Source organism: Macadamia integrifolia, chromosome 3 (assembly GCF_013358625.1).
Source record: "Macadamia integrifolia cultivar HAES 741 chromosome 3, SCU_Mint_v3, whole genome shotgun sequence".
Lineage (NCBI taxonomy): Eukaryota > Viridiplantae > Streptophyta > Magnoliopsida > Proteales > Proteaceae > Macadamia > Macadamia integrifolia.
This window is the reverse complement of record NC_056559.1, coordinates 21,906,828-21,933,554: the sequence shown is the minus strand read 5'-3', so window position 1 is coordinate 21,933,554 and position 26,727 is coordinate 21,906,828. Positions and strand designations below refer to the sequence as shown.

Below are 26,727 nucleotides of genomic sequence, written 5' to 3'. Positions count from 1 at the left end.
GATATCCAATAAGGAAGGGAAATGAAATATTGTATTTATACTATGAATGTATGTGCACCCTTGGTCAGATACCAAGACACTAATTTTATGTAAAGCATGCTGTGTGACTCATCCTTGCTAAATATGTATAGAGCCTTTGGAAATCAATTAATTATTTATCTTACAGGAATTCCCAAAAATGCCACCAAGACGTGCTCAACCTCAGTATGAGCTATGACTAAGGAAGAGGGGTCAGGCTGCCAGAGCTACCCCTAATGTGCCAGTAGAGGATGAGGCAGGAAGGGAGACTGCAGCTGGGGTGACCTTACCCATACATGCATCCGCCCCTGCAGCAGCAGTACCTATGCCACCACCTGCACCACCAGTGATCACAACATAGGATGTGGTAGCCATTGTAACAAATATGATGCAAGGGATACAAGAAGGGCTGCAGCGAACCATACAGCAAAATATGCAGCAACAAAGGACAATGGTTAAAGAATTGGTCACTGCCATACATGCGAGGGAATCACCAGCAAACCATGTATCTATGGCACCACCCCCACCAGCCCCTACAGCTCCTACTCCTAATCATTTGTTTGCATTTGGAGTTCCAACCACTGGTCAGACTATTAGTGGACAAACATCCCAAGCACCACCAACTATAGGAACACTTATAGGGCAACAGACTCCAGAAACCCCTCCAGTAGAACAAGTATGGACTAATACTAGTAAGTAGATGGAAAATTTTCAGAAGTATCGGCCTCTATATTTCAGTGGGGTGACACATGATCCATTGGCTCCTGCCAAATGGATAAAAGGAGTAGAGAAAGCTTTCTCAGTTCTTGGCTGTAATAATGAAAAGAAGATCTTGTGTGCTATATACCAGTTGTAGAATGAAGCTTATGCATGGTGGAAGGCTACCAGACCCATATTGTTAGCCACATATCCACACTTCACTTGGGATCAATTTGTAGAAGTCTTCTATGGGAATTACTTTCCCATAAGTGTGCGAGATAAGAAGGAATCTGAGTTCATGGCATTGGTGTAAGGTCCCAGATCAATGTTAGAGTACCAGCAGTAATTTGAGGCACTATACTACTTTGCACCTGAGCATATGAAGAATGACAGGGCAAAAGCTAAGAAGTTCGAAAAGGGGCTGAGATCTAGTATTGGGGAGTACTGATTGCATACCAGCTCCAAACATATGCTGAAGTGGTTCAGATTGTCAAATCCATTGAAGACAAGCAAAGACAGGGCTATCCGGTTCAGGCAGCAAGGAAAGCCAAGGCAACGGGAACTGGAAGGCAGTTTGGGAAGTTTGTGAAGGGAGCTACATCTACTGCTATTGTGCCTAGGAAGACTGAGTCAGGTTAAGCATCTACCCAGTCCCGACCAGTAACCACCACTACCCAGCCTCTATCCATGAGGTGCTATGTGTGCCAATAGCCAGGGCACTTGGCCAGATCTTATCCTCAGAGGGGAAGCCAGGAGAGCCCAATGTGACTTCTTCATTTGCATCCACCAAGAAGCCACAAGTAGCTGGGAAGGTGTTTGTATTGTCAGCTGTGGAAGCTGAGACTACCCCTGGAGTTGTAATAGGTACAATATTAGTTTCCACAATATCAGCATTTATATTGTTTGATTCTGGTGCATCTCATTCTTTTGTGTCTTCACATTTTGCTACAAGAATGGAGATAGAACCGAAAAAGTTAGCACATAAGTTGATGATTAGTACACCTACTGGGTTTATAGTGGATTTAGAGGACATATAAGAACCATGTGTGATTCAGATGTGTGGTCAAGATATGATAGCCCATTTGATTTGCATAGACATGAAGGATTTTGATGTGATACTGGGAATGGACTGGTTGTCAGCATACCGAGCTTGTGTACTCTGTACAGAGAAGAAAATATTATTTAGACCTTGGGATGGAGATGATTTTACATTTCAAAGGCATAGAAGAGACAAGGCCAATAAATTTTTAATTTCTGCCTTTCAAGTTCAGAAATTACTAAAAGAAGGATATGAAGCCTATTTGGTATGTGTCAGGGATACTACCAAAAAGACTGCAACACTAGAAGAGTTAGAAGTAGTAAGAGAATTTTCTGACATGTTTCTTGAAGATCTATGTAGTGTGTCCTCTGATAGGGAGACAGAGTTTTGCATTGATTTAATACCTGGGGCAGCACCTATATCTAGAGCACCATACAGAATGGTTTCAGCTGAATTGAAGGAATTGAAAGAGTAATTGCAAGATTTATTGAAGAAGGGTTTTATTAGACCCAGTGTATCACCTTAGGGAGCTCCAATCTTATTTGTAAAGAAAAAAGATGGGAGTATGCGGATGTGTATTAATTATCAGGAATTGAACAAATTGACTATTAAGAACTGATATCCACTACCCCCGCTTGATGACCTGTTTGATCAGTTATAGGGTGCTACTACTTTCTCCAAGATTGATCTAAGATATGGGTATCATTAGTTGAAGATTAACGAGAGTGACATATAGAAGATAGCTTTCAGGACTAGGTATGGCCACTATGAATTTGTGTTATGCGATTTGGATTGAATAATGCTCCAGCAACCTTAATAGGATTGATGAATAGGGTATTCCATGATATGTTGGATCAGTATGTCACAGTGTTTATAGATGATATTTTGATTTACTCCAGAAGTAAAGAAGGTCATGCTACTCATTTGAGGCTTGTGTTGGAAAGGCTAAGAGAGATGCAATTGTATGCTAAATTTAACAAGTGTGAATTCTGGTTATCACAAGTGAATTTCTTGGGACATATTGTATCTGCAAGAGGCATAGAGGTTGATCCTGGAAAGGTTAAAGCAGTGCTAGATTGGGAGTCTCCAAAGAATGTCAGTGAAATTTGAAGTTTTATGGGTTTGGCAGGTTACTATAGAAGATTTATTAAAAATTTTGCACGGATTTCTACACCTATGACTTGGTTGACTAGAAAATGAGTTAAGTTTGAATGGACAGAAGAATGTGAGAATAGTTTCCAAGAGTTAAAGAATCGACTGGTAACAACTCCAGTCCTTGCTATTCCAGATAGTACCTCAGGTATGGTAGTATACAGTGATGCTTCCAAACAAGGTTTGGGATGTATGTTAATGCAAAATGGAAGAGTGATTGCATATGTTTCCAGACAATTGAGGGATTATGAAAAGAATTATCCTACCCATGATTTGGAATTGACAGTTTTTACCTTTGCACTGAAAATTTGGCGTCACTATCTATATGGAGAAAAATGTGAAATTTATAGTGACCACAAGAGCCTTAAATATCTCTTCACTCAAAAGGAATTGAACTGAGGCAGAGAAGATGGTTGGAGTTACTAAAAGACTATGATTGCACAATTCATTACCATCTAGGGAAAGCTAATGTAGTAGATGATGCATTGAGCCGAAAGCATAAAACTACCACACTTGCTGCTCTCACTACCAATCAGATGTTAATAAAATAAGCAAGGAAGTTTGATTTGGAAGTAATTACAGAGGTGGAGACACTTGAAGATGTGACACTTGCCACATTTGTGATTGAACCCACCTTATTTGAAAGAATTAAGGAAGCTCAACCTAAAGATGATATGTTGAGGAAGGCAATCAATGTTATAAATATTGGGAGATAGAAAGATCATAGATTTTCATTAAAGGATAGAACTTTGTAGTTTAAAGACAGATTATGTGTTCCAAGGGAGGAGAAATTGATAGAGTTGATCTTGAATGAAGCTTATAGCACTCTTTACTCTTTGCATCCTGGAAGTACCAAAATGTATAAAGATCTAAAGAAACTATATTGGTGGTATAATATGAAGAATGATGTGGCAGAACATGTAGCTAAATGTATGAATTGTCAAATGGTGAAGGCAGTGAGACAAAGACCCTATGGACTGTTACAACCTCTTTCAGTGCTAGAATGGAAGTGGGAACATATTACTATGGATTTTTTGATAGGGCTACCACGGACTAGAAAGGGGAATGATACTATTTGGGTGATTGTTGATAGATTAACAAAGGTAGCACATTTCATACCTATGAAGATATCTCATTCTATGGAGAAATTGGCACAATTATATATTGATAATATTATGAGATATCATGGTGTGCCTATCAGTATTGTTTTTTATGATGATTCCCAGCTACTTCTAAATTTTGGGAATGTATGCAAAAGGCAATGGGGACCAAGCTGAAGTTTAGCATACCATTTCATCCACAAACTGATGGACAATCAGAAAGGACTATCCAAATTTTGGAAGATATGTAGAGAATATGTGCTATAGATATGAGTTATAGTTGGGATGAGCATGTGCCTTTGGTTGAATTTGCATATAATAATAGTTACCAAACAACAATTGGTATGGTACCATTTGAAGCTTTGTATGGAAAGTAATGTAGAACTCTATTATATTGGGATGAAGTTGGAGAAAGAAGAATTTTGGGGCTATAGACTACCTATGAGAAGGTTGATATAATGAGACCTAACAATGGATTAGGAATTTTGTATAATTAATTAAATGAACTCATGAGCATCATTCTCTATGTGTGGAGCATGCATTGCTTATGGATGTGTGTGCTTGTTCTCCCCCACCCCTCACTAAGCATTACCAGTGCTCACCCCTTCTATTTACTCCTTCTAGATGTCGAGGTTGAACCTAGTATTTTGCCAACTTCCTGCTCTGATTATGAGACAGTGGCCATGGATAACTTGGTCAATCTTTAAAAAGATGGAATCGACCATGGACTCGACTACGAATGCGACGATTATGCCTACGGAGGCTAGTTCTTCTAAGGAATAGGATGGACTATTCCTATGTCTTTTTGTGTACATATTCCTGTTGATGCATACTCTTATGTATATAGTCTACTACTGAGATACTGTAAATTGTGAATATTCTCTTTTTGTAAGGTATGTAACTTTCATCTAGATAATTGTAAATATATCTTATCACTTAGTTGGCACTGGAGCTTATGTAAGATATTTTTTGTTAGACTATGCATATGTATATAAACTCCGATCTTTCGTAATGTAATTGTGGTGTTATGATCTACCCTAGTCTAGATCCTAGTGAAACAGGCTGACTGGATATGGTGAGGTGTTCAGTGCCGCATGCCTTAGCCTATTGGAGGCAGGGTGTGACAGATGGTTCACTACAAAGTACAGTAGCATACATCCATAGAGAACACAAGTAAGTCCATTAGCCCAAAATTGTAGGATGGTCTCCCCACTCTAGTATATATAAAATTAAAAGCTTGTAGTACAAGAATGGTAAGGCCTAGCTTCCAAGTAGCTTATAACTTCACAAAATAGTAACTTCCTACTTCATAGAAGGCCTAGTTGCTATTAATAAAAAAAATATCATAAAAATAGAAACTCCTATTTTGCTAATGACTTGGCAACATAGTTGTCATGGTGTCTAGCCTACCAAAGGCGTTGGATGGGGTTTGGACGCAAGGCAACACCAATAAGGCTGCGCATGGATGCCTAGGAGACACCTCGACAACTATGCTTCACAAATAAAGCTATTACAAAAATAGATTTTATAATCATAATAGCTACTTAGCAGATATCCTACGTTATAGACTGATGGCCACATTATGGGATAGACTTGGGGCCTTAGATGGGTACATTGATGACCAATTGACCATTTTATGGGCTCAAGTATAACCAGAATATGGGCCTGAACACCACTTAAATCAATGGGCAAAAAAGTTGCTTTGCTAGGCTGGTTATAACTTAAACCAGTGGGACTAAGTAGGGGCCTGGTTGGGCTGGCCTTTCTTTCTCCTATGCTAGTATCAAAGGCCCTTTATGCATGACTATCGAAAAAGCAGATCCACTAGCTCTTCAGACTCCTCTCTTACAGCATTGATTCATTTCTGTTATAGATTTTGCTAAGAATGACCTCATTTTAGTCTAAGGTGTTTGACATAAACTCCATTAACCATTGTAGCATTATGAGTTTCAGTACATCATGTCTTTAAGATATGCGAAGGAGCACTTGGTCCAATGGTAAGGTACGAATGTTGCAACCTGGTGGTCGAGTAGTTGAAACAGCCTCTCGACATTCTTGGGGTAAAGCTGCGTAGTTCCCCCCCCCCCGCCAGGGACCTCGCACATGCAGGAGCCTCATGCACCTGGTACGCCTTTTATGTCTTTAAGATACCAAAGTGTAAGTAATGGCCATCTTTACCGCTTAGTTCTTTGAAAACGTTGCACTGGCTCTTATTAATTTTGTTATGCTCTGGTGGAAACATTATTTTTTTTCAAGGAACTCATGACAACATAATGTGCAGTCCACTAATTGCAATTGATTTAAGTTCATCACATCAATCCTCCAGTTTTAGTCAAACTCCTTCCTTCCAACAGTAAATTATTCGACGGGCTACCCAGACTCCGTCTTCAGGAACTTAAAGTCGTAAAACCCTTGATGAATACTCAACCTAATTTTGTAATTTTGAACGTTGTTAGCATTTAACTTTTAATTGCTTCATTTTTGTTCATTGATGACACCTTCTGAACTTGTTTATTCCTTGAATTGAATTCACAAAGAATTTGTTAGCCGTTGGAATTTGATTTTGAGTGTTATATGCTGGTTTTTCATATGAAAATATGCATGTTAGAGACTAGTTGCATTTATTTTCTGGTTAGGTGAACTATTTATTTCAAAGTTAATCTTCTATTTTTTTTATGGCTATTGTATTTCAATTATCTTTATTTATAAAATCTGGTGACAACATTTGCAAGATGAGGAATATCGGAGGCCACCGAGGAAATTTCTGTGATAATGTGAAAGTTCTCTGTAATAACCAAGTTCGGTTGGACTAAGAAATGTGTCAGCTACAATCTTGGGATTACACTTGAAGTTCTTGTTTTGTCTGTTAATTTTGTGCTGTGTAGACTGGTATTTGGTTTACTTCGCTAAGCTTTATGCTTTAGAGAAGTTCAATGCTATATGATTTATGAGTTCTACTTTTGTTATAATGGGGAAATAAAGTTTTTTTGTTTCCACATTTGTGATAATTTGAAAGTAATGGGGTTTTGTGCAGTCCGTATCTAGTTGTAAGGGAAGGGAAACAATTATAATTTTGTTTTTAACACCAATTCTCCCTTCCCTTCCCTTTTACTTCCAACCAGACAGAGCACCTTTTCTTCCTCGACCTCTGCCTCCCCTTTTATTTTTATTTTTATTTTTTGGTGGGGCGTGGGTGTGGTGGGTTGTGGTTGGGGGAGTGAGGAACCTAGCTCTCTCTTATTAGTGTTTTTTGGGGCAAACCATCGATAAGGAAAATATCCATGCCCTTCTCTTCTTCAAGCCAAGCCTTCCCTAGCCAGTCATCAAGTCGGAGACAAAGCTTAGTCACTCGCGGGGATTAGTCATTTCTTTCTGCTTGTGCGCCTGACCATTGGGGATCATAGACCAATAAGGAGAGGGGCAGTCTTGCTACTCACCATAGCACTTCCCTGGGAAGACGGGATGAGGTAAGCCAATATTCATATTCCAGTGCCAACTGCATGTACAACTAATTCTTAGATGCGTAATTACATGCAAGGACAGTATTGGTTTGATACGATACTACTGCCAACCATCCTTGATACCACAAGATAACATAATTTTGGTGTTATGCATTTCTACGTCAACCTGGACAAAAATATATTGCCGACAGACGACTACAATTCAGGAATAGATAAATCTTATATTAATTTACATTCACATCCCCTGGACTATGGCCTAAGAGCAGATTTTTCCCACGTACTTTCATAAATGCCAATCCTTTCCCCCATAGTTTAAATATTCTTTCAATAGTCCTATTAGCGATTGACACTGTTAAATTGGCATGTAAAAAGGCCGATTTACCCATATATCTCTTCTCTTTTCATCATCTTTGGACCTTTTCTCTGTTCTCAAACTTCCCTCACGCATAGAAGAAAAAGCGACCTGCTCTTAAGCTCTCAAGCAAAGAGGATGCGTAGGAGTAAATAGCGGAAAACAGATCGATTTCATAAGGGTTCTAGTGGCGAGGAAACCCGAATCGTTGTTGAAGCAATAGGCGAAAAATGATGAATGGGATTGTGGCACTCCACTAAGCTTTTGTGCAGGTTTGAGCAAGTGTTTTCTCCTCTCTTTGAACTTTTTGAAACATTTCAGTATTAAACAAATTAGCAAACATAGAAGCAGAATCTCCCATGAAGACAAACCAAGATCACCACAGTAGTCGTGATATCGGAGGCTTCTACTCAGTTGCCCATAGATAGCTCTAAACATCAATAGTAGAACAGAACTTCACAACCACTGTGAGTCATTATCCATTGCTGATGAAGGAAAAGTAACGATTTTGGTGAGATGGGTATGGGTGAATTTTAGCTTCTTTTTTTTTTTTCTTCCACCCCCTCTTCTCCATGAAATCTTCTTCTTTGTAAGTGTCTGATCATTGGTATTGGTTTGTGTTAAAAAAAAAATGTTAATCTACTTGTGATATGAAATAAGGGAGTGGGTCGTCATCTCTCTCTAGTTTCTTCTATCTAATAGATCACATATATGATGCAGATCTTAGGAACAAAATAGAAGTTGGTCAGATAGAGGATATCAAGATCAAATGTGTGTCTGGTTATTATCAATCATGAAATAAATACACATATATATCTAGTTCCTTCTTCACTACAGTTTTGTTCTGCTGCTGATGCTTAGAGTTGTCTATGGGCAACTGTGTAGAAGCCTCCGACATCACCACACCTGCTGCGAAGGTCATAGTTCTCCATTAATCCTATGGATATATAGAGCATAGGAATTGCTCTTGTGGCATCTTTGATTTCATATGTGCCAGAGCCGATCCCAAGCGTAGGAGTAAATAGTGGAAAACAAATTGAAATTCAAGACAACCATCAACAGATCATCCTCAAACAACAAAGCGGAATAAATCAGAATTTCAACGCTACCTGAAGCCTTCGAATGCAAAGAGCTCTCCATCAATCAGAATCATATACACTTTGCACAGATCGATGAGATCTTAAAGATCAATGCAACAACCGAAAAGAAAGGAAACATGTTGAGGCTCTTTCTTCTACTCTCCTAAAGAAAATGAAAAAGTGACCCGGCTCTCTCTCTCTCTCTCTCTCTCTCTCTCTCTCTCCTCCTTCACAACCTCGCGGAGCACAGAAAATGACGGCGACGGAGCACGGCGACGGAGCACGGCGACGGAGCACAGCGACGATGAAACACCACAGGGATGAAGAACGGGCTTTGAGATGAAGAAAGAGCTTCTGTTTAGCCTTCTAAGGCTAAAAGCTTATTTCGTGTGGGAAGGCTAATTTTGGTATGAAATGTAATGTTTGGAGGATGAGGTCATCACTTAACAGAGCTATCTAATGGAAAATGTACGATTGAAAGAATCTTCAAACTATGGGGGAGGGGATTGACATTTATGATAGTATATGGGGGGAAACTACTATTAAGCCATAGTCCAGAGGTGGGGAATGTAATTTCCTATCATTTTTGTTGCATCTTATTATGTTGCAGTAGGAAATCGTCCTAGAATACTCTTGGAATCTACATAGAGGAACAAACACAATAGAGTGAATGCCAGACTGATCTATTGGGATACTCTCTGATGCCTAAGTTAGATCTGAAAATGGAAAAATGTCGATCTCCTAAAAGGATGGTTTACCTAGGCATTTATAGTTGAGGAATGAGAGAGAGAGAGAGTCTCAATTTAGCATGTTTCTCACTCCAATCATAGCAAGGGTTAATATTAGGAGAGTGAATGGACATGTACATGATGGTAGCATGATGATGAGTATGTGCGCTGATGCCTGGTGTGATGATGCCATGGAAGGTGATGTGGAAGAGGTGTCATAGCATGATGTAGATGCCTGCATAGTGATGATGATGCATGAGCATGGAATGATAGCATGTATAATGCATGATGGATGTATGGCAGATGTATGATGCATGTATGATGGTGTTGGGGATATGGCAGTTGTATTGTTGTCAACATAGTGAAGACCAACACTCTCACATAGTCTGTGACATAGTAGTGTAGTCAGCATCAAAAGTTCAGCAATAGAGCAGGCAATATCTCTATAATAATCTGTTCAAGTATCTATTCCTTTCTTTTATGTTTCATTTTGAGTTTAAAATCACTTAGGTATATCAACAATCTCTCTATAAGAGGACCAGATGCAAAATCATCTGATAACATCATGCCTTCTTTAGCCAATTTGACTACCATGGCTTGAAACTCATCAATTTGTGAAGATATCTTCTTGTCATCTTTCATAACAAATTCAAGAAAATTGGCAACTGAATATTTCATACTGGTGGCATCTTCTAATGCATTTTTCTTCTCTAAAGCAACCCATGTGGAGTCAGCATACTCATGAGGAGAATAAACATTAGTAATGAGTTCAAATTTACTTTGGTAATCTACTCATATCCATGCTTTCCCTCTTGGCACTTTGAGTAGGATCACTACTCTCAGTAAGAATTGTTTCAGTCAAAGCAAGAGGTAGCAACTTGGTCTAAACCGAACTCGATCATTTTCTTCCATTTCTTATAATAGTCATTGAAGGGTTTTATTTTGTCGAAGTCGTAATGATCTTTGAGTTCGCCATTTCAAGAACAAGGGCTGGAGAACTTTCTAGCCATTATATTGATTCTATGCTCTCCACTCTACATCCTTGTAAATCTTTGTAATTAGACCAATATAATGTGAAAGACTTATCTTGACTGAACTGAATGGCTGCCAACTTATAGTCACTGCAGCATAGGAAGACTTCATGAAAAACATGAACTCATTTATTGCAACAAAAAAAAACTTGTAGTTGTTAGGAGAAACAGTGGAGCTGACTCATGCCACCGGTCCTCTCTTAAAGACTGTAGATGTCCTAAATAGTGCAGTTTGGGTTATGCATTTCATCCTCCAACATGGGGAAGGTCTTAGGTTCAATATCTTTTGAAGAGAATACGAGGTCAACTATAGAAGAGGCATTTTGAAACTCCTTTTGTTTTATAAAGACATTTAATACGATGCGGAAATCACTAATAGAAGTGAGAAATAGGGAATCTAGGGGAAGATGCGACCAAGGGCGAGTGTACATGAAAATATGAGTTTTTCAGAGCAAAATATGATCCATTCAAGAACAGTCACTGTTGAAGAAGACAAGGATTTATAAGCTTCATTACGTTAAAAATGAAGGATGGAAAACAGCGGAATCACCTCAAATTTCTTACTTATGCTTAGATATCCCCAGCTACATGAATGTATCAACTTGACCTTCAAGAATGCTCATAACCTGTGTTTTGTTTTTTGTCTCGTTGATAAAGAGAAATTCAGCTGGCAAGTTTTGGCATTGTCATAGCCAAGAACTGGGATCAAATCTTGCCTTCACCTTGTGTGTTCCTTGCCCTCTGTTGTTAACCCCCTTTTATCCCTTGGTGAATGTTTTTACAGTTCAACTCATTAACTCTCAAGTTGGTCATCATCCGTAAACATCAACCATATCAAATTGTTACAGTAGTGAGGTCGATAAATCAAAATGTGGCCTTATTCTAGTGTAAATGAGTCTTGGGTTGGATTACATATGTATCAGACCTTTAGTCTAATGGTTTTTTTTTTTTTTTTTTTAATAGGATACTTTAATGGGCTTAAAATATAGGAAGAATGAATAAATTAAGACTTAACTTATTAGGCAATATATTTAAAATAATATTTCTTTATTTTATTTGTGATTTAGTGTTTTAGTTAGATTAAAATAGGTCTTAAGGCCTTGCATGATAACACTTTTGTTTCTCTGTTTCTTTGTTCTTAAAAAAGAATAGAAATTCGTTTGTTACCATCGGTTCACTTTTTTGTTTCTCTTTAACGAGCACGTGTTTTTTGATAAAAGATCAGCAAATAGTGTATTAAGTAATGAATAGATGTATAAGATTATAGTCCAGGCATACCCGGACTTTTGACGACAGATCAACAAACTTGATCCTCTATATACGACATTACCATTAGCGAAGGCCAAGACACAAAAAAATTTTAATCTAAGGATCCACCTTCGGCATTGACATCAAAAGCCCATTAAGTCCAAAAAGCTAAAACGAAAAAATAATGCACATCCATTATCCCACAAAGAAAAATCTGGTACGATCATGGGCCTCCTGCATGATATATTTGAAGAAGTGTAAGGAGGATAAGACGCCCAACAGTCCAAATTTCTATATAGCACACATTTATTAGAGCACAAGGTTAATTTGATAGGCAAAGCAGTAATTTCATGTTAAAAATAAAACAGCACATCCATTGCAACTTCAACCACCACCGCTTGCCAAATTTTTGGGTATTCATTGACGATTTTTGTAAATTTATAGAGTAACAGAAATTATCGCACATAACAAAAGCATTTCTATTTCTTTTTTGGCCCAGTGATAGAAATTACTGTGTTACCGACCGTGTTTTTTATTCAGAAATTTGGCCAGAAACAGAAGAGGCAAAAGTAGTTTCTGAAACAGAAACATGGCCCGGAAACAACCACACTCTACCCTGTAAGACCCTCACCCTCACCTTGGTCTATGCACATTATTTACCATTATTAATGATGGCAGTTTTGTGAAAGAAATTTTCAGGGCTGGCTGCGCAGCCGTGCTTTATATTCAAGTTTCCTATATGTATGCCTCCCTTTAATTCTAATTTTGCGGGGAGTGCACAAGAGTCAGAAATCAAAGGAACTCTTGAGGGTGTTCAACAAATATGGTAATTAGGAGTCACAAACATCACAATCTGGATTGATTGTGAACAATCTACCACTCTTTTTTCTTACATAACAGGGATGCTGGCCAAGGGAGCTTTTTACCCTTTTGCTGGGCAATTTTTTAGAAATTTTTTTAATATGATCAAACAATGACGTAGCAGGATAGCTTTTGCTCACCAGATAGCTTATAGAGCTATAACTGATTCTCTTTGTGACCTAGTTTTAACTGCCTTTCCCTCTTTTCTTCTTTGAATGATGTTTTATTTTCCAATAAAAAAATGGCCCAGAAACAGAAGTTTTATCATGCAAGGCTAGAGTCTAACTTGTTTAAATTGTTTCTTTTTTATTTTGAGCAGAGTTTAGTCAATTAAGACTGGATAGAGGGGTTTTATGATTAATACGAGTAATAAATTTGGCTTCAGCCTTTGTTCTGTGGTGATTCAGAAGGCTGGTAATTTATTAGGCTCCCTGGTGATGAATTTCAGAAACCCTTGGTTGTGATTCCAATATTGGGGTACTTGTGGTGATTCCAACCTTATAGATCAGGGGCTGGTTCCTGATCATATCTTTTCTATTTTTTTTTTTTTTTTTTTTCCTCTCATTTTTTTGTTTTAGTTCCGCAATAAGCAGTCAGTTAAGCCCACCAAAATCAATTTTTTTTTAAATCCTAGTTCTTTTCAACTTCATTAAGTTTGAAATTTCTAGATCTGATTCTGTTTTCAAGTTTCTGATTTCATTTGCCTGCCTGAATCTCTAATAATTAAATATCTTCATTGATTTCTTGTTTAAAATCTTAGAACTTGCCCATCAAATCTGCTATTTCCCTGGGTATTCAATTTTCTACCTACAGTAGGATACTTGAGTATCTTCAAAGCTGTTGAACTTAACCAATAGCGAAATTAACCTAAATATCTAGCCTATCTGTTCTTTATATACTCTATACTGCATTGAGAAGTTCTCTTAAAATCTGTTTAGCTTATCTGTTCTGTTTTTACTGCATTGAGAAGCTCTCCAAAATCTGGTTTTGTCCTTTTTCCTCAGATCTTGTTGCAAGCTGATCTCTCACTAGATTTTACTGATTCGGAATTAGCACAGTATTAAGCAGACAACGGAAAATTGTTTGATTTGCATCAATATGTTTCCTTTGAACATGGTATTTCCACAGATGTTGAATAGGCACAACAATCCTTGCTGAAAACAGAGCACGAATGTGGTAATTACATACAAAAGATATACTAAATAAATAGGTGTATATTCTGATCTTATTTAGTCAATATGGTATAGTGACACATCCAAAAAATTCCAGGGAGTGGGTACAATTGAGTAATGATTCCTACAAGCAGTTACCAACTGCCTAGAAGAGAAACTATTACTACCAAGGGATAAGGGAAAAATAAAAAGATAACTACCTAGTAATTAAAATAAAATTACAGATATATATTTTCCTTTTGGATGAACAACCTCAATAATTAGGACTACCAATACTCTTGTTAATAAATCTCACATCTTAGCTTTCGTCAGGAGAAAATCTACGGCGGATTTTCAGGTACCCACATTTCCAGCACCTGGTGAAGAGCCCTCAAAACGAAACGGCATACAGCCTGTAGCATTTTTGTATCTTTGTTGAATCTGAAAGATTGGAAGAAAAAAAAAAAGTCAGCACCTTAAATTACTAGAAGAGAGTCCCTTAATTGAGGCCATATTGAACTTGAACTAGTAATTGAATCACTCAATATATGTGCCCATGATATTTTCTAAATTGGGCTTCGAACTACCCTCATATGGGTAGTTGGAAGACTTCTTTCCATGAAGATCTTGTTAAGATTGTAATTACCCTTTTGCCCAATGAGGCTTAATAAAATTGCCCCTGGGCTTTTCAGTGCCAAAAAATAAAGAGAGAATTTCAACTAGTAACAGTTAAAGAATGCCAACAAATTCAGAGAAATTATGAAGGCTTGCCATTAAAAGCTAGCAAGTAACTGAAAACTCTTCTAAAGAGAAATCAAGTCCCAAGACCTCCATCATCGTAAAGGAAAAAAGTGGGGCCCATGTAAATGTTGGGTTGGCGCCATTATCTGAGAAGTTTTTTTCCTGGGGGTGCGGAGAGGTGGAGGGATGAGGGAGAGTAGTGTTGCTGCCATTATCTGGAACTTCTTCAGCATCCCATTATGCATTGAAGCAGCTGCAATACTTGGTCAGTCTGGTTCATGAGCTTCCAGCTGCAGAGGAAAGCCATGCTATGGCAATTTATATGGAAATTTGTAGGAATCCACATGGAGAATCATACATCACTTTTTGTGTATGCTAAAAAGACCGTCAATGAGAAAATATGTCAGGTTGATGGTTTTTGATAAGAGTAAAAGAGAGACTGTCCCTCAACCCCACCTGACAAGAGTAGCTAATAGGTTTAGTCCTTCTTCATTGAGATTTTAAATCCAAGGCCTGCAAGTCTCCTTCAAACTGTCTGAAGTCCTAAACAACAGTTGTTAATACACTAGAGGAGAACCATTGATAGGTAGGTTTTTCTTTTTCCCTAGAAAGGGCTCTACTTCTCATTACACCAAAAATATTTCTGGCTAAGCTTTATAAGCAACTAAAAGAGCCAACCATGAAAATATATAACACAACCCCCCTGGATGTAGATGCACATCCATGGACCGATCCAAACCCATCTGGGTATCCAGACGGAGATCCCTACCCCTACCGGCCCTACATAACCACCCCCCCCCAAAAAAAAAGTTTTCTAATTCATTGCATTCATAATATAAATAAAATGTTTACCCCAAAAATTTGTTCACTGCTCTGCAGGCAGTTCCTCCCAATAACACAAACCGTTCCACCTGAGCCTCCACCAGTGATCTTTGCCCCGAACAAGGTTCCATTTTCAGATTTGGATATTTTACTGTGCTGCATTTCCTGTACCAGTTGTACTAGCCTATCTGTTCCATCATTTCCCAGTCCACAAGCACTATAGCTGTAATGGCACTGCAATATAAGGATATACAAATTGAATGAGTAAAATATTTCATTCATCCATAAGACAAATTAGTCATTTCTTTTCTTTTGATGAATATAAGATATACTGTTTATTAATCTGGAAAATAAAAGGAAACTTGGTTTCATTATAAAGTGTGCATACAAGAATCCAGAATTTGGTACTTCTATCAGGGGAAATTGAAAGTTCACAACATCAAAATGATATTAAATACCTGATACATGAGTTCTCCAAGGGAGGTAAGTTGCTCTTGTGAACTCTGAGCCGTTAGAAGCGGTTTAAAGGCCTGTGTCAAGAAACACATAGTGAGAAGAAATAGCGAGTCATAAGTAAGGATAGCCAACATCATTTCTGGTCCATGTAGAGGACAGATTCAGATACTAAATCTATTTACACAGCTTCCACACAGATTGCAATAAATTTTGGTCACTTTATGCTTTTTTAGCTGAACCATGTGTCAAGAATAAACACTAATTTCTCTTCTATTCTGCACAAGTTACTCTTGGTGGAAAGTATTTGTTAATTGTAATTTCAGATAATAAAATAGATGTGGATTTTCTAACAACCATTTGCTAAACCTTTCTCTTTTATCATGCTCACATTTTCTACCTCTTTCCTCATTTACCGTAACTTAAACAGCATCATAACTACACCCCCCTTCCGTTTCCCCAAAAAAACAGGGGGGGCATCAAAATGATAAAATCCATATAAAAGAAGTGCAAATGTGTCATAAATCTTGAGAAGCGATGATGCAGGGACCTTGGAACGGCTGGGTAATTATGATAGATTGTGGAAGCCAAAACCAAGGATGTCCAGTCCAAAGTCAAGGCCTATAGGCTCAACTTTTAGCCCATATAATATAAGGTTCCAAAATGGTTATTTACAATTCTGCAACTTTTATATTTTAATTTTAGTAGCTGTAAGTAGCGTCATGGGGTCCACACCTAATCTATAGCAAAGCAAATAATTAGCTAATAGTAGTCTCTAATTTTAGGAAATGCCAGCTGAGCAAGTAAGATTTCTAGGCTTTTCTGGTTTCCATTTTCATGTTTTGGGGTCCTATTTATATGAATGTGACCCCATCAACTTTGAATGGAATAGAATATTTCTCTTGAAAGAGTTTTGAGTGTCTGTGTATTGCTTTTTTTCTACCCTTCCCCTCTCCAATTGATCTCTTCTCTCTCTTACTTTCTTTGCTGCACCTTGTTGCCTCCTAACTTTTTTCCTTGTACCATTGCAAGCTACTGTTAGGACCAGATCTCACATCTCAGCAATCCTCGCGTTCTGTAAACAGGCCAATTACAGTTTAAATAAATATATTTGAAATTGTTATTCTGTCTTCTGTTATTCCCTGCCAGTCAATTCTTCTCCCACTATTCTCTTCCCTGATCTATTTCTTATCCTTTTGATAACATGTTATCTCATTTCTTCTCCTTTCGATAACATGTCATCTCATTTCTTCATAATTCTGCTCCAAATTAGTTTCTGGTTTATTATTACAAATATTTATTCTCATCTTCCTATTTCAGTTCCTACAATCTTTTATTTTACATTTATATACTGGGACTGTCTACAGCCTAGTTAGCCCTAAATTTTAATTTGGGAAGTAGGGTTTTGGGTACTGCATTAAGCGGCATAAGGAATGAAATCATGGGGGTGTTAAGTATGAGGGATGCTTCTAACCCATTACCTCAGGACACAATCAGGAATCCTAAATAGGTCCTTCAACTTTTTGTAATGGCAATCTGCATGTCCATGAATGCTTTATAACTAGTATTATCATAATGATAACCACAAATAGAACAATTAAGTACATAATTAAACTTTTTAAAGTAATTCTTAGGACAACTGTGTCGAGATTTTAGCATTCACACCAAATATATCAAGTACCAGGCAGTAACTTATGGGTTAAAATTTACAAGAACATGAAAATATAGAACCACAACAACTATGCCGTGAACCAACCTTGACCTGGAAATTTTCATAGATAGGATGTTGAGCTGGTGCTTTCACTCCATAACTGCGCCTTTGATCAATTACTGTGCCTGAGTCATTGTGATCGTTGTATTTCTGAAGGAATGTCTCACCAAGCATCGACTCAGGAAGCCTCTTTGCATAGACAGTTCATATCTGTGGTCCAAAATATAGAAAACGGAAAAGGAGGAAGGGGGAAGGGGAGGTGGAAGAAAAACCTCAGTAACATAAATAATACCACAACAAATCAAAAACACCACTTCGGCTTATCATTAATGCCAAGAAATGTCGCTACATCCTGGATTTCTCTAATGACCCATGTTTAACTGAAAATTGTTTAAATTGAGCAAGAAGTCACAGTTATAAACTTTACAAACTATTACAAACACCATACATGAGTGATTGTTCACTAATCTTAAAAACTATAACAAATACAAGACATCGTCAAATAAGAAAAGACCTTACCTATGAGGCGGAAGGTTACACAAGTAATCCAATGAAGCTTCAGCTTCAACAAGTTCAACACCACCCTCTTCAAATTCATCAATCCCATTACTATCTACTAGCTGGTAAGAATAATCAGTTGACGATGAAGGGGACAGCAATGAAGATGCCATAGACTCTCATTTTTCGACCGATAAAGGCACCAATCGTCACAGATCCATAGTCTGTCCCACCAACACTGTGAATGATTCAAATCTAATAATTAGTGATGGAACAAAAGAAGGTATACACAAAAGAATTGCATAATCTCTGGCAAAATGTTTCAAATTCCGCCATTTCGGAAAACATAACTGGAAATTGCAAATCATTATGTAAAAATACATGATCTCAATCGAAGTATTACTATCATAGCCGTCATGGTGTAATTATACAAATCATTGCAAGGAACCCAATTCGACAAAAGTCATCCAAAACCCCAAAATTTTCTCAATTCTTCCCCCAATTGTCAAAAACTACTTCTGGCAGGTTAGACTAAATCATAAATTTGAGTACATTTGAAGAGAGAGCATAATAAAGAGTTGGCACCTGTGTCTTATTCCAGAATCAATGCCCCAAAATCGTACATGAGGAGGAATGTCAACAAGGCCTATTACTTCAGCAGGCTGCATGAATACCAAGAACAATTTGATGTTGATTTTGTGCCCCTAGAAAGAGAGAAAATAAGGGTTATGACTTACAGAGCATACCTGGCAGATCATTGCAAGGAGTCTGTTGGCTTCACCACATGCTGATGTCTTCTGGTCCATTACACCACAAGGGGCACCAACAACATGATTCTCCACCTGTAAAATAATAAAGCGTGCTTAGAAATTGGATCCCTATCTCATTTTTTTTACTTGCTAAGAATTGTGCATATGTTCATGCCTTTTGACAAAGCAATTCAAGATCTTTCGGGTTGATGTTCAATCCTGCAGATAAAAAGGAGCTACAGATTCAGTAAATTTCTCTGAAGCACAACACAAGCAAATAAATGTCTCAGATTTCAAAATTGCTTTTAGTTTGCAAATAAAATTTGATATCAATGGCATGTGTTTTAGCAATCTGCCCATATGCTTGGGCCTTTGACCGTTCAACCACAAATGAGCCTCACACTTGTAACACCACCATAGTGTATCCATTGGCCCATAACCCATTTTATCTGTCCTATATTGCGACACTGAGTTCCGCATTTCTATCTTCGAGGAAAAAAAAACTGAGAAATCTATCGGTTTCTAAAATGGAGAATTACTAAATAATTTTCTGTCGAATTTTGTCGACCAGACACAATTTGCAGTCCCATTACATAAACTATTTTATCCATTTATAATTTTATTCAATTTCATCAGAACCCTTATCTAACCTATCCTACGCTGACTATAACTGTAACACTTCTCCATTTAAACCCAGGCCAACCTTCTCTTATTCTTTTTTTTCTTTTTTTTCTGGTTATCTAGATCCATCTACAAGAATCTTTCAATTTTTTTCTTTATTCGGCTAACCCACCATCCTTTCCTGTGGTGCAGCCACCGAATTTCAACCCCACCCCCTCCTGTGATGCAATCAAGCCTATTGGGCTTAGGAAGGCCAGATATTGGCCCATGGGTAAGTTCTATGGTCCTTGGGCTACTTGTTTATGGGTTCTTCACTTATTTGTTGTATTGGGCCTTAATTATAAGTCTATAAAGTGGGGTTGAGATCAATACACGAGACTAGTAGTTAAAGTAAAATGTCTGAGTTAGATTAGGATACTTTTTAGCTAGATAGAGTTTTTTTTTATGTCTATTTCATTTATTCAATGTGTGAGAGTGATTAGGATTCCCTTTGTGAGTCAATTTAATTTAAAGGTCATATATATATATATATATATATATATATATGTGCCTTTTATTCAGCTAATTTCATCCTAATTATTTACATCTAAGTCACTCAGTTTTAAACATTGTTTCTATTTCATCCTCGCTCATAATAGTAGGTTGGGTGATGGATTATCTTGGTGGTGGACACAATGGATGTATGACGCTTTGGCTTGACCGATCTATATGGTATGTCAGGTAGACAACCGGTATCTTATTATAGTCTGTAAGCATGTGGCTTATTTGCAGTGGTGTGTCAAGTTGACTGCCGGCACTTATTATAATTAGCCATAACCGTTAATCATTTTGCATGGAACCTCGCGTTCATCTCTGCTTGGAATCTCCATGTAGACAACCCCATTAAGTTGGGATAAGGTTTTGGATGTTGTTTTTGTATATATGTATACCCCCATCAATTAGATATTATTTGAATAATAGACTTTCACGAGTTTTTGAGCTGTCGAGATCTAAAAACGTGTCTGAAGGCTCTTCTTCTGGCCTACTATTTTCTTCTTCTTCTAATTCTTATCACTCTTTGTAATCATGTGATCTCTTTCAATTGTTTCATCTTAATCTTCTTGTTATTCTTCTTCTCCTCAAGATTTTATCCTACCTTCTCCCTTATCCTCCTGTTCTTGAATCAAGTCCAATATTTTGTTCATTTCCTGCTGAATATTGTTTCTGGAATCAAATCTGAGAATCAGAGAATTCTTTTTGAATCATATCTGAAGTCTGGACTGCTTCTACGATCTGACATTAAAATCTGAATTGCTTCTCAATTCTTGCTTCTAGCCTCAATCTTAAACAATGAGGGAATCATCCATTTCCTGAGTATTCTTATTTGTAAGAATTTCATATCAATTGATAGATCTCTCAGCCCTTTACATTCAACTAGATTTTGCTTAGATCTACTGTTGGATTGTGAAATATTGTAACTCTATTATCAACTAAAAATCTGTCCTTGTTCTGTAATTATCGATTTCTAAGTGATCCTGGTTGTAATTCATTCTTCTAGGTTCTTTTCTAGAACCTTGAACTGCATTTCCCAAGGTTCCCCAACATTATCTATCCAGTGAACAGAGCAAGATATAACCCATTTAAGTAAATTTGCAAATGCTAATCTTACAAAATAAATCATATATTCATATGAATAACAATATTTATGATACTTATATGCAAACCATATGGAACATATGCAAATATTCATGCATGTTGAGTTTTGTCGCTGTCACAGAACAGTGCTAATCCCGACAGGTCCAATTGGGGTATACTTGTCCTATCGGACCTCCTTTGCTTCTTTAGGGTTATGGTTATGTTGGGGGGGGTATATTTGTAACCTTCCTTTTTCTTATTTTTGATATATATACATAAAGGAGACCTGCGATCAGCCGATTCTGGACTGATCACAGGTTGCTCTCTCTTTGAGGCTCTCTGTGGTTTCTCCTCTCTCTCTTCTCTTTCTCTTTTCCTTTTCTTCCTCTCTTCTTCTTGTTTTACTAGTTTGGTTATAGGAATCTGGGAATCTGGGATTGTAACATGGTATGAGAGCTTCTGTAATCAAATCAAGGATTTATATCAACACTCTCTGCTGATCTCTACCCTGCGCTACTCCTCTTTGGTGCACAACCACCTATTGATGCTGCTACTATAATTTTGTGGCCTGATTATCATGATATAAGTACAACCAGGCGTCCCTACCACTGCTGCATGGATTCAGACTTGATTCCTTTAAATCGCTGGAGCCGATACCTATTTCCGCGGGTTTTTAATGGCCACCGCCCCTAATTCTGCTGTGTTTGTGGTTGCTGCCCTATTTGTGAAGCCCCTATTGCTTCATCGTTGAATGTGCTGCTGTTTGCTAGTTCTCTACATAATCTACAAGGCTTTTGAAGCCTCTTTTGTTGCTCCAATCAAGATTGCCTCTACCCTACCAGCAACCCCTATCGGCTAGAATTTTTTTTCGGTTTCTTGGGGACTGATTGCTACTGGCCGCTGTTTATCTGATCTGGTTGGTGAGTTCTCCTTATTTGGTTGTCTCTGTACTACTTACTTGTCACTCTTACTTGCTCTCATGGTTGAGACCAAGACTACTACTACCCCTACCACTACCTCCTCTACATCGGACAATGTGAATGTCCCGATTACATCTATCAAGCTTAAGGGAAGCTCGAATTACCTTCTTTGGGCTCAGTCGGTCAAAGTTTATTTGATGGCGAAGGATAAGCTTGATTATACCACCTCTGATCCTCCTAAAGAATCTGACACTGGTTACGCTCAATGGCAGAAAGAGAATGCATTAATCTTAATTTGGCTATGGAACAGTATGGAACTAGATGTCGCCGCCAATGTTATGTTTCATTCTACTGCCAATGGAGTGTGGAATGACTTGAAGGAGATCTACTCTCAAGAGAAGAACATGACCCGTATCTATGATATCTACGAAAAACTATTTCAGTTTCGCCAGTCAGACAATTCACTTTCCAAATACTACAGTACTTTCAGAGGTATGGTTGAAGAACTCAATGTCTTCCAACCTTTGACCACTGACATTGACAAATTGAAGGCTCAGCGTAACGAGTTCTTCATCTCCAAATTCCTGGCTGGTTTGAACAATGACTTAAAGGTAGTGAAGGGTCACTTACTTGTAGGGGATTTTGTGCCTACTCTGAATGATACCTACTCACGACTGCAGCGAATTACCTCTTCCACGAAGCCTGATCAGTCTACCAAAGACAGTTATGCCTTCCATGCCAACCGTGGACGTGGTCGTGGTCGTGGGGGAGGTCATGGGTTGGCTGGTCGAGGATCTGGTGGACAGCCCTCTGATCGTACAGCTCGCCAGTGTATTTTTTGTGGAAAGTTCAGTCATACTATTGAGACTTGTTGGGCAAAGCATGGCAAACCAGAGTGGGCAACACAGTTATCTAATCATGCAATGTCAGATGATGGTACTGACATAATGGCCACAGTTGATCCTAAACCAACACCTTCTTCAGGAGATTCAGCTACCGGTCTGCGCGATGACATCAATCAGTTGCTCCGGCGCTTGCACACTCTTGAGGCACCTCTAATACATATAATGGTGAGTCTACATCCGCTGCTACCCTAGCCCACACAGGTACCTAGCTCTTCTTACTACTACATCTACTCCTTGGATCATTGATTCAGGTGCCTCTGCCCATATGACTAGCAAGTCATCCCTTTTTAAGAATTTTTCTACTAATACCAGTTCCAATTCTGTTATCCTTGCTAATAGTGCTTCCACACCAGTCCTTGGACATGGTACTATTTCACCTACCCCATCCATTAATTTATCATTTGTCCTACATGTTCCCCAATTTCCACTAAGTCTTCTCTATGTAAGTCAATTAACCAGCTCATTAAATTGCTCAGTAACATTCTTTCCTTCTTATTGTATCTTTCAGGATATTCACACGAGGAAGACGATTAGTGGAGGGCGTGAAAAGAATAGGTTATACTACCTCAACAACAGTTGTCCTCCTTCTGCTACTGCTACAGCTGTTGGGGTCTTGACTCCTTTCCAATGGCACTGTCGTTTAGGTCATTTATTGCTTTCTAGGTTATAGCTTTTATTTCCTAGTTTTAAGTCTGTCCCTCGGTTAGAGTGTGAGGCATGTGAGTTGGATAAACATCATCATGTGTCTCTCCCATCTCGCTCTGTCTCGAAGTCCATCTTTATTTTCTTTAGTCCATTCTAATGTATGGGGTCCTTGCAGAGTTAGTAACAGATTTGGTTTTCGGTATTTTGTGACATTTGTGGATGATCATTCTGGCCTTACATGGTTGTACATATTAAAGGAAATATCTGAATTTTAAATGTGTTTCATAAATTTTATAATGAAATAAAGACTCAGTTTGGCATTCTTATTAAAAAATTTCATTCTCAAAATACTTTAGAATATGCTCAAACTAAGATCTCTAATTTTTGTGATACCCATGGGATGATACACCAAACTAGTTGTGCCTATACCCCACAACAAAATGGGGTAGCAGAGCACAAGAACCGGCCTCTTCTTGAGGTAGCACATGCCATTATGCTTCACATGCATGTTCCTAAACATTTTTCGTGTGATGGTGTTTTAACCGCTTGTTATCTGATAATCGCATGCCATCATCTATCCTCTCAAATAAGTCTCCATTTTCTGTTATGTTCCCTAATTTACCAAGTTTTATGTTCCACCCCGGGTTTTTGGATCTGTGTGTTTTGTCCATAACCTGCATATGCAGGTTGACAAGTTATCTCCGAGGTCTACTAAGTGCATTTTTTTGGATTACTCTCGTACCCATAAAGGATATGAGTGTTATAACCCCATTACTCATTGGAATTTTGTCAGTGCTGATGTGAGCTTCTTTGAAGGTACATCATTTTACTCTACTTAGGTGTCCCTGTCTAATCCAGAGTGGTCTTCAACATCTCCTTCACCCATACCCACCCTTATCCCCCTCCCTAATGCTCCTAGTACTAGTGCCTCGTCTCCCCTACAGGTTTATCAGCGCAGGAAGAAGACTGGACAACTCGGTGGCAAGGTCATTACTCTTGACGTTTCACTCCTTCCACTGTCATCTTCTGCTGGTGAAGTTCCACTGCCTCCTCCACCTGATGACTTACCGATTGCACATCGTAAAGGTACACATTCTTGCACTTAGAAATCTATGGTTGTGTACCCTATTGGTAACTTTATGTCATTATCTCATCTTCCCTCGCCCATCCATGGCCTTGCACTATCCCTTTCCACTAACCCTGTTCCCCATTCCCATAATAATGCCATATGTATCCCTGGATGGAAGGCTGCCATGGATGTAGAAATGGATGCTCTTGTGAGTCGTGGTACCTAGAGCCTGGTAGATTTACCTCCTGGTAAGGATCTGGTTAAGTGTCGCTAGGTGTACACTGTTAAGTATCATTTTGATGTTGAGCGGTTAAAGGTCTGTCTGGTTGCTAAAGGGTATACATAGACTTATGGTGTCGATTACTTTGAGACATTTTCTCCGGTTGCCCGACTGAACTCTGTTCGCCTTCTTATTTCTCTTACTGTAAACTTTGATTGGCCATTATTTCAGTTGGACAACAAGAATGCTTTCCTATATGATGATATCCGGGAGGAGGTGTATATGGAGCAACCACCTAGTTATGTTACTTAGGGGGAGAATACAAGTCGTGTGTGTCGTTTGCTCAAGGCTATTTATGGGCTTAAACAGTCCGCTCGAGCGTGGTTTGACAAGTTCAATTCTACCATTGTCACATGTGGGTGCTATTCTGATCATCCAGTCTTTGTTCGTCGCAGAGGTGACAAGCTGGTGGTCTTGGTAGTATATGTTGATGACATTATTCTTACTAGAAATGATGATGCAGGTATTTCTTAAGTACAGGCTTATCTCCAGTGCCATTTTCAGACCAAGGATCTTGGTCATCTCCATTATTTTCAAGGAAATTGAGGTGATCCACTGCAAAAAAGGGATCAGTCTATCTCAAAGAAATTTTATTATGGATCTTCTATCTAATACTGGGATGCTTGCATCCAGACCTATTGATATTCCTATGGATCCTCACCACAAGTTTGGTGTTGATGATGGTGAACCATTTCAGAACATACATCAGTACAGGAGTTTGATTGGCAAGCTAATTTACCTGACTGTGACTCGTCCTGACATTTCTTATGTTGTTGGAGTTCTTAATCAGTTCATGCAGTCTCCTCAGAAAGCACATTGGGATGTTATTGTCCATGTTCTTCGTTATCTAAAAAGTGCTCCTGGAAAAGGGTTGATTTACCATCATAATCGACATATGGATCTAGTTGGCTACTTTGATGCTAATTGGGATGGCTCTGCTAGTGATCGGAGATCTACCACTGAATACTGTACCTTTGTTGGGGGTAATATTATTACGTGGCGTAGCAAGAAGCAGACTACTATTGCCCGGTCCAGTGCAGAGGCAAAATACAGAGCTATGGCTCATACCACTGCTGAATTGATGTGGCTACGGTCGTTACTCTTGGAGTTGGGATTTCCAATGACCAAGCCAATGAAGATGTATTGTGACAACCAAGTTGCAGTTTACATTGCTAGTAACCATGTCTTCCATGAGAGGACCAAACACATAGAGGTGGACTGTCATTTTGTTCGTGATGTTGTTCTGAAGAAGTTGATTGAGACTCCGTTTGTGCCTTCAACAGATCAGTTAGCTGACATGTTTACTAAGTCTTTGTTTACTCCTAGGTTTTGCAATGGTTGTACCAAGCTGCGCATAGGTGATGTATATGCTCCAGGTTGAGGGGGAGTGTTAAGAAGAGCTAATCCTGATAATCCCGATATCGGGATTAGCGCCTTCTGCTGGACCCGATAGGGGCAATTTTGTCCTATCGGGTCCCTATATGTTGTTAGGGTTTATTTCTCTTGTATTGGGGGTAGTCTTGTCCATGTTCACATATTATTACACTTATATAATCTAAGGAACCCTACGATCAGCCTCATTCTGGACTAATCGTAGGTTGCTCTCACTTTGAGGCTCTCTGTGATTTTTCCTTTCTCTTTTCTCTTTCTCTTCCTTCTCTCTCTCTATCTTTCTAGTTTTATTGGTTTGGTTACAAGAATCTGGGATTGTAACAAAATCAAGAAAAATAACAGAATTGTAAACTAACCTATTCTAAGTTCTAACATTACCAATATTGAA

General features: G+C 38.4%; 2 protein-coding genes across 2 annotated transcripts in view; both read right to left on the bottom strand.

The window, feature by feature from the left end:
- The window catches only part of LOC122074867 (L-arabinokinase-like), a 73,401-nt gene that overhangs the window by 38,191 nt on the left and 8,483 nt on the right, over nt 1–26,727 (bottom strand). The gene's annotated exons all lie outside the window — the stretch shown is intronic.
- On the bottom strand, nt 13,965–18,942 carry LOC122074868 (L-arabinokinase-like). The gene is made up of 7 exons (XM_042639846.1): nt 18,891–18,942; nt 18,730–18,806; nt 18,166–18,382; nt 17,698–17,856; nt 15,941–16,012; nt 15,513–15,716; nt 13,965–14,360 (listed from the first exon to the last, which is right to left on the bottom strand). Exons 4-7 carry the CDS (start codon nt 17,818–17,820, stop codon nt 14,274–14,276), a joined length of 486 nt encoding a protein of 161 aa, XP_042495780.1. The 5' UTR covers nt 17,821–17,856; nt 18,166–18,382; nt 18,730–18,806; nt 18,891–18,942; the 3' UTR covers nt 13,965–14,273.